Source organism: Pipistrellus hanaki, assembly GCF_964339955.1.
Source record: "Pipistrellus hanaki genome assembly, chromosome: 9".
NCBI lineage: Eukaryota > Metazoa > Chordata > Mammalia > Chiroptera > Vespertilionidae > Pipistrellus > Pipistrellus hanaki.
The window spans coordinates 18,597,434-18,612,209 of NC_140511.1; the positions used below are offsets into that span (position 1 = coordinate 18,597,434).

General features: G+C 36.8%; 1 protein-coding gene across 1 annotated transcript in view; it reads left to right on the plus strand.

Moving 5' to 3' along the window:
- The window catches only part of DDX10 (DEAD-box helicase 10), a 203,794-nt gene that overhangs the window by 133,937 nt on the left and 55,081 nt on the right, over window positions 1–14,776 (plus strand). The window contains exon 16 of the mRNA XM_084895146.1: window positions 2,915–2,971. Within this exon, the coding sequence (XP_084751272.1) occupies window positions 2,915–2,971 (57 nt within the window). The remainder of the gene's footprint in view (window positions 1–2,914; window positions 2,972–14,776) is intronic.

Below are 14,776 nucleotides of genomic sequence, written 5' to 3' on the forward strand. Positions count from 1 at the left end.
TAAAATCACTATGCACCTACGGAGTTAAACAAACTTTCTAATTGAGGAAAAGGAGTATAGGTGAGGGAGTAGAGGACTTTGGCTCCATAGACCAGGTTTTAGTCTCATGTCCATCACTTACTGGCTGAGTGACAACAGACAAGTTATTTACTAAGCTTGATCTTCAATTTTCCATCTATAACATGGGAATGATAATACCTCTCAAAGTTTTTTTTATTGTTGTTAATCTTTACCTAAGGATATTTTTTTGATTGATTTATTATTTAAAAAAATATATATATATATATTGGATTTTAATCTTGTGCATATTTATTTTTTCTTATTTAAAAAATGTTTTTAGAGCGAGTGGAAGGGAGGGGTGGGGTGGGGGAGGGAGAGAGAGAGAGAGAGAGAGAGGGAGAGAGAGAGAGAGAGAAAGAATATGTGAGAGACACATCAATGTGAGAGATACAGATTGATTGGTTGCCTCCCACATGCACCCTGACTAGGGCTGGAGATTGAATCTTCAACCCAAGTATGTCCTCTTGACCAGAAATTGAACCTGAGACCCTTTGGTACTGGAGCCAATGCTCTAACCATTGAGCACACTGGCCAATACTTAAAGTTTTAACAGATTTAAAAGTGTATGTAAAATGCCTAGCACACTGGTGATACTTAATAATTCAGAGCTATTACTGTTAGTAAGAAAATAACAGTAGTAATAATGTGCTAATATTTTTATAAAAGTACACCTTATTACTTTCCAGTTATTTGGTGATTTTTTATGGCTGTAGTTTTAAAATTAGTTTAAGCAGCTCAACGCTTGAATGTCTTTGTGGTCTTTGTAGAAGAACATAGAACACTGCTCTACTTAATTTTATTTCCTAAGGCATAAAAATTATTTTTTTTTTGTAGAAGATAGAATAAAATTGTGTGTGTGTGAAAGAGAAGAGATAAAATTACAAATACATGCATCCACAAACTAAAGCCATCTCTCAAACTAAGCATAATTATGATTAATTCTTTTTAATTCTTTCCTTCAGTTACTTCTTATTTTGCTACTTCTTATTTTTATTGTTGTCTGTTAATGTTTATAGAAAATCAGTAATTGACAATTTTAATGGAAAATTTGGGAGCAAATGTTTAGAAACTGCCATCTATTACCTTTTCTTCTCCTACAAACTGAGGAAACATTGAGACGGTTTTACTTTAGTGGCAGAACAACACTCACAAGCTCTTCAAAGAACCAGTTCAGGGATAGAGTATGATAATAACTACTGCATTAATTGGCTATTTGTTAAAATAATCCCAGTTCTTATTTTCTTTTGTTATTAAAGTCACATCTGTTAAAGTTTTTAAACCCCAACTTTTAAATTTTTATTAGAATATATTGGAAAAAAGCACTAGACTTGGCATAAGAAGATCCAGGTTTGAGATCAGTCACTGTCACTAAGTTAGCTCTTTGAAAAAGTCAAAATCTGGGTTTTTGTTTCTTCATCTTTCCTTTTCCTCTGACCTTGGTCTGGAACTCTCAAGTAATCTTTAGCATGGAACTCTCAAGTAATCTTTAGCATGTTCCTCTGTATAATTAATTGCACATTGTTTAAGTTTTACCTACCCTTTTAGTAATATGTTTTATTTGGAAGTCTCAAAGTAACACCCATTTCCTCCAAAACTGGGGTAGAGAAAGAATACTAATCACAGAAAATCATATTTTAACATTATCCATTACGGGTGTGACACATTTACTGCTGCCATTTGAATTTGAATTCTTGTTAGTTTCAATTAGAATTTAGATTTTTTGTTGTGCAGTCTGAAGCTATAGAAAGTGAATCTCTGAGCTCTGTGAACTCCCCTCTTCTTTGAGACTTTCAACATTTGTGTTCTCACTTTGTCGTAAAGAAGTCTATAAACCTAGATAAGGTGGTTAGTAGCAATTGTCTGTCCTTCTCCATGCTGTAAGCAACAGAGCACCCTCAGGTCTGTTCGGAGTGTGTTAGAATTAGCTTTTAAATCTGGAGAAGGCCATGAATAGTAAAGCAGATATGATGGTGTATTCAGATTAGGAAAACTTGTTAATTCTCATGTTAATGGCTGTTTAATATAATAGTGAATCATGTTTGCAGTTTCATATTACTTCATGAAAAGAAAATTTAAAAAATCTAAATTGTTAGCTATAAACTTTGGATTGAAAATAATCTTTTTATTATGTTAACACTTCATTCTTGAAGAGGAAAAGTGGTTTTTATTTAAAACAAAATTCTTTTTAACCTTAGATGGCTCAGTTTGTTGCTTTGGATTTTAATCTTGTGCATATTTATTTTTTCTTATTTAAAAAATGTTAGTGTTGTATTTTCTGACAGGGTTTTGATCATTGAACAACTAATGAGGAAATTACAATGCAACTCAATGAAATATCATGCTTTATGAGAAGTCTTTTATTGTTTTTTGTTTGAGGAAATATTGCCACTTTTCTAAGAACTCCAGAGATGAGGATTCATATCCTTATAAATTCTGTTTAGATAGAGGAAAAGTGAAATAATCAATATTGTATTTTTTCCTTCTTTTTATTTTAATAGCTAACATTGATTGTGTACTAGTCATATATCCCTAATTGTGCTAAACATGTATGTATATTATTTTATGTAATTCTTATACCAGTTTTATGAAATATGTTCTTCCATTGTCTCCATGTTTAGATGAGAAAATTAGAGTTATAGAATATAAATAAGTTGCTCAAAATTGCATAGTAAGTGGTAGAAATGGGATTTGATACTAGTTCTGTTTGACACATACTTAAGGATTTTGAATATGTATGCCAATTTCATAAATATTCAGTAATCATTTGGATTTTAAAAAAACTGTTATGAATGTGCAGTCTGATTTACACATAATAGATGGAAGTATATCACTCATTTCCCCCCTCTTCTTGTAGGAGAAAAGATTGAAAGAAAAGGAAGCCAGAAGAGAGGCCAATAAGAGGCAAGCAAAGGTAAGGGTTTATATTTTAATGAGAAAGTGTTTGTAACACTGAATGGAATTTAAATACTCTTCTTTCCCATCTGCCTTTTATGTTTATTTATGCATCATGACAGTCAAATTGGATTGAAGTCTGTGTGCCTGTGACTTTCTCATACTAATTTGTTTCCTCTGATGTGGGATGAAAATGCCCAAGATAATTTGTTGATTGGCCTTTGCCCTGCTATTCCACAGCCTTTTTTCCATTATACATTGTGCCTGTTGAATATAGCAGATGGCTGACTCTGTGGGCCAGGCCTGATGGGATTTTGAACTATATCATCTTTAGACTTGCTAAGCAGCCTATATGAACCCAATCTGATAATAGATAACTGATAGCATTGGCTGCTTCAATTCAACTCCTAGAATCTAGGAGACAGCTCTCTCTGTATATTCTACCTTCACTGTATGTTCTGTAAGCAATTTCCAGCAAGTATATATGTACAATAGTAAACGCCACTCACGTGCAGCAGTAATTTTTATCTGGTGTGTTAGACACCGAGAAAGGCTCAGCTTCTGCATTCCGAGGACATTTAGGAGAAATGATTTCCTAGAACCAGGCCCAGTAATATATGTCATTTCTCATGCTCCCTTTGTGCTGTGCCTGACTGGCTATGCTTTCTCCTTGGCAGTCAGCAAAGATCTGACTCCCTTGAGTAAGACCATAATGTCCTTTGTCATTTTTTTTTTTTTTCATGCTGGCCATAGCATTTAGAGAGCAGGTCAGAGATGATGGCTCATGTTATAGTTCTGAAGTGGGAGACAATTACCGCACAGTGGGAGATGAAAAGCCTGCTTATATTCAGTATTAAATATCACTCTGTCTTCAAAGGTGCGTGAGGACGAAGCTACAGCGTGTGCAGCCTGACTGCTAAATCAGGTGGTGGATTCTGCACAAGCTTAAAATGCAGGCATGAACTGTCATGGCATGGAAATTACATCTTAGGGCTCTAGTGGGAAAATTTAAGTTTAGAAGAAAATTTTAAATCTAATGAAAGCACTTGATATTTGTGAATGAATATTGTATGTTCACATAAGAACATACCTATTCATTTCACTAAGAAGCTCTCATTTCTGTATATAAAGTTGTAAAATGAAAGTTATACACTGGACCAGAAGAAAGCCCTGTTACTCTATTTCCTTTGTGTGTATTCATGCAAATTTGTGTATATTACTAAGTACGCTTTATTGTTATAATTGTTGATACTATATACTTGATTTTTCATAGTATTTAAGCTGTAAGAAATTGCTCTTCCCCTTGAGCTGGCCTCTTGTGCGTCTTCGTTTGTTTACTCATAAATTGGTGTATGTATTTAGTTTTGATAGTGTGCCAGGTGGGAAATACACAGACAGAAAGCTGAAAAGGCCAGCAGTTTGCTTTTTCCACTGGGGCAGATACCTAATGTGACCTCCCCCAGCCAAGCCAAGCCCTTTACACTTCACCCCCTCCCACATTTGTCATGTTTGTCTGTTTTCTGACATTTAAGAAAGGGGGAGGAATTTATTGTCCAAGGACAACTCATTTCCTTCTCTATAACCACCAAGGGCCATACCGGGAACAAGAAGAGGCTCTGTAGCTGACGCGGCTTTGCTGCTCAGTCCGGAGCTTTCAGTGACAAAGGCTGTGTTTAGCATCACTCTGAATGGCAGAGCTGCCTCCAGTTCACAGCCTTGTCTGAGTGCTCAGAGATGGCAGCCCTCAGAAAGGGGATGTTAACAAAGGGATGAGTGCATGGGTAGTGAGTAGCCAAGACTCAGGTGTTCCCTGAGACACTAAGGACTGCAGCCTACTGACGGATCCCAGGATTGGCCTTTTTACACTGAGCGTCTTTGCAAATGGAAGTGACAGAGGGGGTGAAGGCCTTCGTGGCTTTTCAGGTGCCCTTGGAAACAGACTCAGAAGATGTCATTTGGAGGGACTCTGTAAAGCGGTGATGGCCCAAAGTTCTGGGATGTCTAAGAAGAAATATTGATGTGAATGATCAGGTTTCCTGTTGTGTGTGTGTGTGCGTGTGTGTGTGTGTGTGTGTGTGTGTGTGTGTGTGTTTTAAATAATGGATGTGGCAGTTTTAGAGTAAACTTTATTCTCCCTTTAATATGTTTAAACAGAATCATTTTGTGTTTGATTTTGTGCCTTCTGAGGCCCTTTGGTCAGCTTCATGAGCATCCTTCAGTCACTGAACTACAAGATTTCCAATGGTGCTTTAGTATTACCTTCTTATAGTTAGTTTAAGAAACTAGTTTATAGAAGCTGCAAGTGTGAGAAAGGGACACACATAGCTTTCTTTCTGCCTGTTTTGTGCTTTTGTCAGCAAGTGTGTTTATTAAGAGGAACATACGATACAGAACATTTTTTTTCATTGGAAAAAAGTTTTTGAATAGAGGTTAATGTAATTATCTATAATTCCAAGAAATTTTAGAAATGATGGTTGGTAGTTATCACTTCCCTACATAGAAAATATTCCTAAGAAAATTGCTTTAAAGTCTGAGTACACTAAAATAAAGTTGGAACACACCTCACAGGATTAAAATGCAACTTTTGTTAAAAGACAGATCTAAGCTCTGCCTAGAATATGTTGTATGCACTGTCAGGAGGAGAGAAACATGAAGTTGAAAATCTTAAGATTTCTCTGGATACCCAACATGTAGTGATTTGGGAGATAGAGGCCTTTTGGTATCAAAGCAGGCAGAGAAATATTTGAACTGCTCAATGGACTTTTACTTAGCTGACAGAATGTTGTGTGTTCTTGTAACTTAGACATTTTAAAGTGAAATCTGAAAAAAAGTAGTTTTAGCAGAGATCAATAGACCACATTGCTTTTTGGGTTTCGGGAGGTTACATAATCCTGGATGTACAGCTTCACTTCGTTATTCAGCCACCTTCCTCATGTTAATTTGATGCTCACAGGGCCTCTACCAGCCTCTGGTGGCGGGAAGGATTTTGCAGAAATGTAAAGAAAGGAGCAAGGAGCGGCAGCGCTGAAACTTGAGGAAATAGATCCGAGAAATATCTCAGTGCTGGGCTGCTTTTGAAAAGAAAATAGACTATAAGGCTGATAAAACTGAACATTTAGGAGCAAAGAATAGGAAACAGCTTAGAGGCAGTTTAACACTAGAAAATTAAGCATTGCTTTGGATATATTCCAGATGATGCTTATGATTCTTATTTTTTAGGAGTGGAAAAATGATACTAAAATAACTAAGATTATGTCATACATTAAAAAGTTGAAGTTTTATAGTTGTACATTTTAACTTGATTTTTTTTCCTGTCTGGTTTTTATTGGATTTTTATTTTAGTGACTCTGATATATTTAATGGTGCTCTAAATGAGCCATTTGGTTTCTTTAAGAAAACTGTTCAAATAATACTTTGTTTTAATACTAAAATAAGACCCATTATGCTCTCCTTACTTGCCTTTTAGATGATGTGCTTTTTAGCAATGAAAACACAAGTTGGTTTTGTGTTGTTGTTATTGTTTTTAAAAACAGCAACAAAAATGTATTCTCTCACAGTTGTGGTGGCTACAAGTCCACAATCCAGGTGTCAAGAAGGCCATGCTTCCCCCAAAGGCTCCAGGGAGGAATCCTTCCTGGCTTTTCTGGCTTTTGGTGACTGTGGCCATCCTTGCTGTTCCTTGGCCTGAAGCCTCAAGTCTCTGCCTCCAGCTCCAGGTGGCCTTCTTCTCCCCGTGTGTCTGTGTCCCTGTGTCTTCATCTCGCCTCTTTCAAAGTCAGGGTGTCCAATCAGCTCCATACCCACTCCTACTTCTGTTTCGGCAAACTGCTCTCAGGTAAAGTAACATGATCAGTGTGAGAAGTCATCTCATGAGAGGGAGGAGTGCTGCCCATCTCTCCTCTTGGCTTCCTTCCAGGCCAAGGGGCTGAGGTCTGTGGAAGCTGTAGAAGTTCTAGAGCCTGGAATTTCTTCTGCCTGTGGAACCCTATGTCACAACATGCTCCAGGCATTGGGATTCCTCACCAGTGACATTGCCACAGGTCCCACCTTCTTTTCTTTTTTCCTATTGCGGCCACAGTACATTGAGAACTAGCATTCCTACTTCGTAATGGCAGTGCCTTTTCTTTTCTGTTTAGGGATTCTCAGGAAGAGGGAGGAGGTAAGTGACAATATCAGAATCAATTGAAAAGAGTATTTTTATTCATCCACCAGAATTCCTCTAGATTCTTTTTTCTTCTTCAACAGTATTTTATTTTTTGATAATTCTATTGTTTGTTTTGCTTGAAGATTATTGTAGTGGTTTCTTTCTTTTTCTCCTCCTTCCTCCCCATCACCTTTAAGAGGAAGAAGGGGATTATGAAATTTGAACTTTTAATCATATTGGATTATTTACGAGGTACTTTCAGTGTTCCCTTATCAGAGAATTGGCCTTCTCTAGTCATGGTGATTTAAAGGGATAACACTGCTCATGATATCATCTTCATTTGAATTCATGCTGTGCCTTTAAGACTCAGCTTATTGAGTTCTCCCTTTGTTTTTCTGTCCCTCTCAGACACAGTGGACTCCTGCTTTTATAACTCCTATTCCAGTCTCCTGTTAAAGCTTCTCATAGTTTACACACTTATACGAATAGTATCTGTCTTTCCCACTCAGCTCTATGTCGTGTTCTTTGTGTTCCTGTCCCAATGTTTGCTTTATAATAACCACTTAATAAATATTCGAATTAATGACTGAGTGGGTGAATGAATTGCTTAAAGAGATACAGAACCTGATGGGAATAAGAGAATGAAATCATTTCAGTTGTCCAACTTTCTTTACAGAAATTATCCTCCCATTGTTGGATATGTAAATGTAAAGCAGTTGGATGTTAGCCTGCTAGATTTGAGAGGTTTTCAATAGCTAGCTCTGGTTGGAAATTTTGAACCAAGGAAATAAATATTCCTAGGTGTAATGTCTCACAATTCAGAGTTTACTACAAAAATTAGTATTCTAAAAAAGTAAATTCTGAATTTATATTTTTTCCCTGGCTCTAATAAAGATTTTTCTAAAATAATGAGAGAGAGAGAGAGAGAGAGAGAGAGAGAGAGAGAGAGAGAGAGAGAGAGAGAGAACAGACTTAATTTTTAAAAATATTTTATTGGGTAAAATATACATAGCACAAAATGTACTATTTTAATCATCTTTAATTGTATTTAATTGGCATTAATTATAGTCATATTATTGCACAACCATCACCCATTTTCAGAACCTTCTCATTATACTGGACTGAAACTCTGTGCTCATTAAACTGTAACTCTGGAGTACAAACTTTCCAAGAGAACACTCTAACATTCCAAATAATTTTTCAGTATGTGAGGAAATGAAGACTCTTTGATGAATAGATGATTCTTCCAAGGTCTTACAATTCAATAACAGCAAAACTTGGCTAGACCCCAGGTGTTTAGGTGGTTTTTCATTCTACCCTAACCCCCCATATAACAATATAGGAAATGCCAAAGAGCACTGTATGTGGCTTAGTTTTATTAGCTTTATTTTATTCAAGGTGTCACATATAAAAATAACAAAAAATTATTAATACTATTCCCAGTCAGCCCTCAATACATACTGAAAACTGTAACCCAAGTAATATTGAAAGTTTCAATAGCATCAAAGTTAAATTACCAAAAGATTTTGTGAAGAGTCCTTTTGTGTGTGTCTAGAATAGAAATTGTAATAGCAACATTAGTTTAGGGTATGATTTCCACAGCTAATGTAAATTGTAGTAATTTCATTTATCAACTGCCTACTATGTTGCAAATACTGTGATTAAATTTAGGCTTTGCCCATATTATTGCTTTAATACTCGCAAACAGCACTGAGAGGTAACCAGTATTATTTTCACTTATTATTATTTTTTTTAGATAAGGAAATTGAGGCTTAGGAAGCTTATGCAACTTTCCCAGATCACATAGCTAATTTATGGCAGAGCCCAGACTTGAATCTACTTTACAGCATTCTAAAGCCTTTACACTTAAGCATCAGACCGTACTGTCCCCTCATTTCTAAAGCAGTCACTACTCTGCCCATTTGTGAATCTTAAAAGTTAAAGCAGAAATTACAGGTAAATACTTTCACAAAATTGTTCTCCTCATCGATAATTACTTCCATTTTGTAGTAGGTACTTTAAGAAACAGAACAGTTAGTTGCATAACCATTGGTAGATATAGAGTATTAATTTCCTCACCAGAATCACAGGAATCAATTTTTTCGTATGAGTGAAATATTATGAAACAATGTACCATTTCCAGTCCACAGAGACCCTTTAAATATAACACATACCGTATTCTCCTTTACTTCTTAACTTTTGTAGGAGTGTTCCTCTGCCTAAGATTCTTCTCCACTGCTTCTTTCTCCCAGCACTCTATCTCTCTCCCTCCCTCCCTCCCCCCCCTCCCTCCCTCCCTCCCTCCCCCCCCCCTCTCTCTTTAAAATATATTTTTATTGATTTCAGAGAGGAAGATAGAAAAAGATAAAGATAGAAACATCAATGATGAGAGAGAATTATTCATTGGCTGCCTCCTGCACATCCCCAACTGGGGATGGAGTCTGCAACCCAGGCATGTGCCCTTGACCAGAATCGAACCCAGGACCCCTCAGTCTGCAGGCTGACTATCTACTGAGCCAAACCAGCTAGGGTTAGCACTATATCTTTTTTTTAAGCATTTCCTACAGTCTTCAGGCAGATGTTGACATTTTTTTCTTTCTATTCCACTATATTTTGTGCATTATTTTGCTATACTACTTAATGATTCTCTCATTGTTAAAACCCTTGAGAGTAGCAACTGAGTTTCTTCATAGCTGCTACATAGTAAATGCTCATAAATATTTATTGAAAGAATCAATGAAATGCAGTCATATTTATTCTTAAAATCTTAAAATGTCAATGCTATGTCACTTACAGGATCCTTAGAATACAATGGGAGTTGTATCATGTGCATTTAAGTTTCTGCTAAACTGGGTATACCAATACACCCAGTGCTCCCAAAAGTTGTTGCTCCTCTCCAACCTCATCTTATTTGTTCATCACAATTTCAGACAGATTTATTAACTTAGATTAAGATTATATATCCCTGATATTAAAACAGAATGTATTAAACTCTGTAGATAATTGGGATGCTTTTAGAATACTTGACCCATATCCTATTTGCTAAGAAGTTAATAAATTAATCTTAGAGGTTGAAATGTCCTAATATGTACATAATGGTTTTCCTTTTCTTCCCTCTTTATCTAACTTAGTGGTCCTCAGACTTTAGGTGATTATACGAAACTATGTGGATTGTACTTTATGGGTGATAGAAAAATCTAGTAGTTTCATCACATTGAGTTTTACCTTGCTTCCTGGCTTTGGAATTTAATCCCCATAGAAATGGTGACTTCACTTTGTCATCCAGTACCTTGCTCATAAATACTTGTTGACTGACCAAAACAGGGGATACTGTTAAAACTTATATGTTGGCAATACCATGCTGAATATTGAATTTAATAGCATTGAACATATGTTGCTTAAATAATTGCAAACTTTTCAAAGGTGGTTAGATCATGAGAAAACTGGATGTAGCTCCTTCTCTAGCTTCTGATTCGTGACCACAGAAGGCTGCAGTGGGTGTTAAGATTAAGAGTGATCTTAAACGTGTCCTGTGTAAGCCATTCACCCAGAACAAGAAGAAATTTTTCAGAAAACAAGTCAGACTTGTTGCTTTTAAACTGGCAATGCAATACAGATTAATTTGAGACAAAATTTTAATGACTATTTCAGGGGATGTTTCTTCTAATACTTTGTAAAAAATGTTTCACTTATAAAACTTGCAAAGTAAAATGTTCTATCCATATAAAATTAGAGAAAAATAGACTCTAAACACATTTGAATAGGGTGCCAAAAAGTATTTATGTGCTCATGTTCTCTCATATGTGTGTATATGTATATATGTGTATGTATACACACAAAAATCGCTTTGTGCATGTTATAGACAGTAAATTTTATATTATTAAATATTCTATGGACTCTGTTCAGTTGAATGGTCACTCCATTTCAGTACATTAATACTCCTCAGTTCAGACCAAAACAGAATATCAATTCCTGTAATGCCGTTTATAGTCAATTGTAGTTTATTCTGCTTACCTCAAATTAGAGGTAATTGGACATTAATATGCTTCAGTTTGTGGTTTATAGACAGGTCAAATTAATTTTATTTGAACCATTGGGGTCAGTTGATAATTATGTGGTTGAGTGTGTGTATTTTAATGACTAATACTCTACTTTATAGAAACTACATGAGCATCTGTGTGTGTATATGACCATCATGATTGAGGAGACTGACCTTAAAATCATTGACCCATATTTATATATGTATTGCTCTTCACTAATAGTCTGCACAACGAGATAACTTTATTTGGTTGTTAAAGCTGTTGGCTTTTGGAAGATTATACCATCATGATTTCTGGCACAGTATATAAAAATTTCAAATGCACTAGGGGTGGTGGTGGTGGGGAGTGCATTTTTTTTTTCTGTCCTGAGATTTTGCTTCCCAACTCAGAATCCTTTCATTTATACTTAGATATGGAGACAAGTCTGGAGTATCACCATAAAACTTGATTTTAATGATTCTCAAATTGTGGTACAAGAATCTGGATGGCTCTTACATGTTATTACTAGAGATTTTTTTAAGTTGTCATAAGCATCTAACATTGGCTATAACAGGAATAAATTATATCAAGTATACACACTTGTATATACTAGAGGTTCAATGCATGAAATTCATGCATAGGTAGGGTCCCTAGGCCTGGCCAGCAATCAGGGCTGGTCTGTGGAGTGACCAGGGACCCCCCCATGGCACCCGCCTTGGCTGGCCTGGTGCCACCCACTCACCAGTCCTGCTCCCTGCTGCCATCGCCTGTGGGAGGCACCTAGCAGGGTGGGAGATCAGAGGCAGCACTGACCCACTCATTGGCCAGCCCTGCCTTCCCCTGCCACCTCCTCACTGGCTGGCCCCATCCTTTGCCGCCAGTCACCTCCCTTGAGGGGCGACTGGCAGAGCGATGGGGGGAAAAGGGGCCCGCTGGTGCCTGCGTTGGCTGGCCTGTGGGCTGGGAGCAGCTCCTGCATGGAGTGTCTGCCTCCTGGTGGTCAGTGCGCATCACAGCAATCAGTCGTTTCACTGGTCATTCTGCATTTTGGCCTATTTGCATATTAGGCTTTTATTATATAAGATTACCATTTTTAAATGTATGTTTATTAAGGTTATTAGATAAATGTAAGGCTATTAATGTTACTAAAATAGGAATTTATAAAAAAAAATAAAATAAAATAGGAATTTGTATTGCTAAATATAGAGTACCTTTATAAGTCTTATCTTTTCTTAAATGGCATTTACCAAATGTTATTTTTATCTTATAAATAATTTTGTGTTAAACTTCTTTTACCAGAAGAGATGGAAATCGCTGTCATATGGTATATAAATAGGACCAGCCATATGTGTCATAGTCAAATACCTAAGACAATAGGTAGCAGGGAGGATAGGGAGGAAGAGAATGCCACCATTTCTTAAAGAGAAGCCTTTGTCCCCCAACCAAGTTCATGGGAAAAAGAAATGGAACACATGAAAAGGAGAATGGAAATACATGTTTTGTACCAATTCCTAAAGGCCATTCCTGATTTTGGAGCTGAGTGACAGAAGAAAGCCGATTCTTTTTTCTTTTTTAGCTAGTCTTCATTTATTAATCTTTCCTTGTAGAGTAGAGGACAGAAGAAGTCTCAGAAATCATGACTAATTCAGACATGGACAAACCTCATTAATATATAAGATAATACCCATAAAAATAAAGTTTAAATGAATTGTGTTTGGATTATCTGAAGCCGATTCTTTAATTTTCAAGTTTTAATAGTATCCACTCCTGTGAAATAACTTTTTATGGATAAGGTATGCCCTGTTGGAAGAGGAGCTTTCACTCACTGAGGGCTGTGTGGGCTATTGAGTGACCAAGCTGTATCGCCCCTTCGTAAGCCACGAAGACGTCTCTTGAGAGCACTGTAACCAGTGTTCTAAAAAGAAAAGTTAGTGGTGGCTACAAGAATTTGTTACTGGAGGTAATCAATGGCATTGAAAATATCATTGAGAACTTATTTTTCTCACTTACATCTTGTTTTTTATCTTCTAAAGAATTATATGAAATGTTTTGTAACTATAAAGCTCAATTTAGCTAACTGTTGTTTATTACCACAGTTATTGTTACCAGCAACATTAAATGATTCCTGTTTGCCATATTTTCTTGCTTTGGGTAAAGATGTAGGCAGATGTCTGTAATGTTTTATAGTGGGAATAATTTTCCTTTGCCTGTTAAGTCTTTATTTTTTATATATATCAAGGGATTCAAAGATCTCTTTACTTGATGAGAACTCAAGAATTTGCTGTTATGAAGTACCCTGTTTCCCCGAAAATAAGACAGTGTCTTATATTAATTTTTGCTCCCAAAGATGCGCTAGGTCTTATTTTCAGGGGATGTCTTATTTTTCCATGAAGAAGAATACGGTACACATTTATTGTTAAATGAAAATAAAGGAAATTTATTATCTGTATACGGTACGATAGTACGGTAGTTGTCAACACAAACCAGAGAAACTGTGAATCCTATAGTATCAAGAATTTACTCATTTATTCAATAACAATCATGTCACATCTTCTGGAACATCATCATAACAATCCAATTCCTGAATTTCCTGGTGAATTTCTTGTGACTCCATTTCTTTCAGAATCAGTGGAACAAATCTCTCATGTAACAAAGTGGGGGGAAGAGGATCACTTAAAATGACACAGGGGAAATCAAAATGGCACAGGAGAATCAGAGGGGGGATTACCATTTTAGTAACCCCTTTTGATCCTCCTGTGTCATTTTGATTGCCCCCTCTGATCCTCCTGTGTCATTTTAAGTGATCCCCCTCCCCCCACCCCTGTGCCACTGAACACCTTCACCAGACATCCCCCTACCCCTTTATCAGACATTTACCCCCTGGGGCCTGCCTGGGGACTGTCACTGGGCTTGCTGGGGCCTGGATCTGGGCTGGAGCAGGGTCTGCCACTGACTGAGAACCTTCAGTCATCATGAGGGCGGCTGCCAGCATCAGGTACTGTCACCAGAGACAGACCAGAACTCACCACCTTTGCCACATCCCGTCCGCTCTAATCCTCCTGTTCTTCTACATGAATCTGCGAAAGTCTCCTCCTCTCTCCCGCCCCATGCTCACCGCTCACTCTGACCTCTGTTCTGCCTCCACAGAGCAGTGAAGTCAGGACTCCGAGTAATGTCACTGGTTGCTAGATGCCAATCGGGGCAGCCCTAGTGACCAGTTTATGGTAAATTAATTTTCATTCTAAGACAGAGCCTAGGGGGCCTTATTTTCGGGGGGGATGCCTTATATTTCACTCAGAAGGAAACCTGTAAGTAGGTCTTATTTTCGGAGGATGTTTTATTTTTGGGGAAACACGGTATGTTGGTGTATATTTTTTTCTGTAACATCACATAGTAGTTTATCCTTTTCAGATCATTTTCATTAAGATTATCCTACTTGATGAATAAGTTTATGTAATAAGTAGAAACATTGTAGTCACCTGACAGTTGAAAAAGTTTTACTACAGGGATGCAGTCTTGTGAAAATTCATCAAGCTGTATGATTATTATATGTGCATTTTCTGAATGTCATACTTCAGTGACAAAGTTTATTTTATCTGTATGTACTTTCAGCATAGGTGTTTTAATCTGTGGATTCAGGAATCTATATTGTGTTATGGGT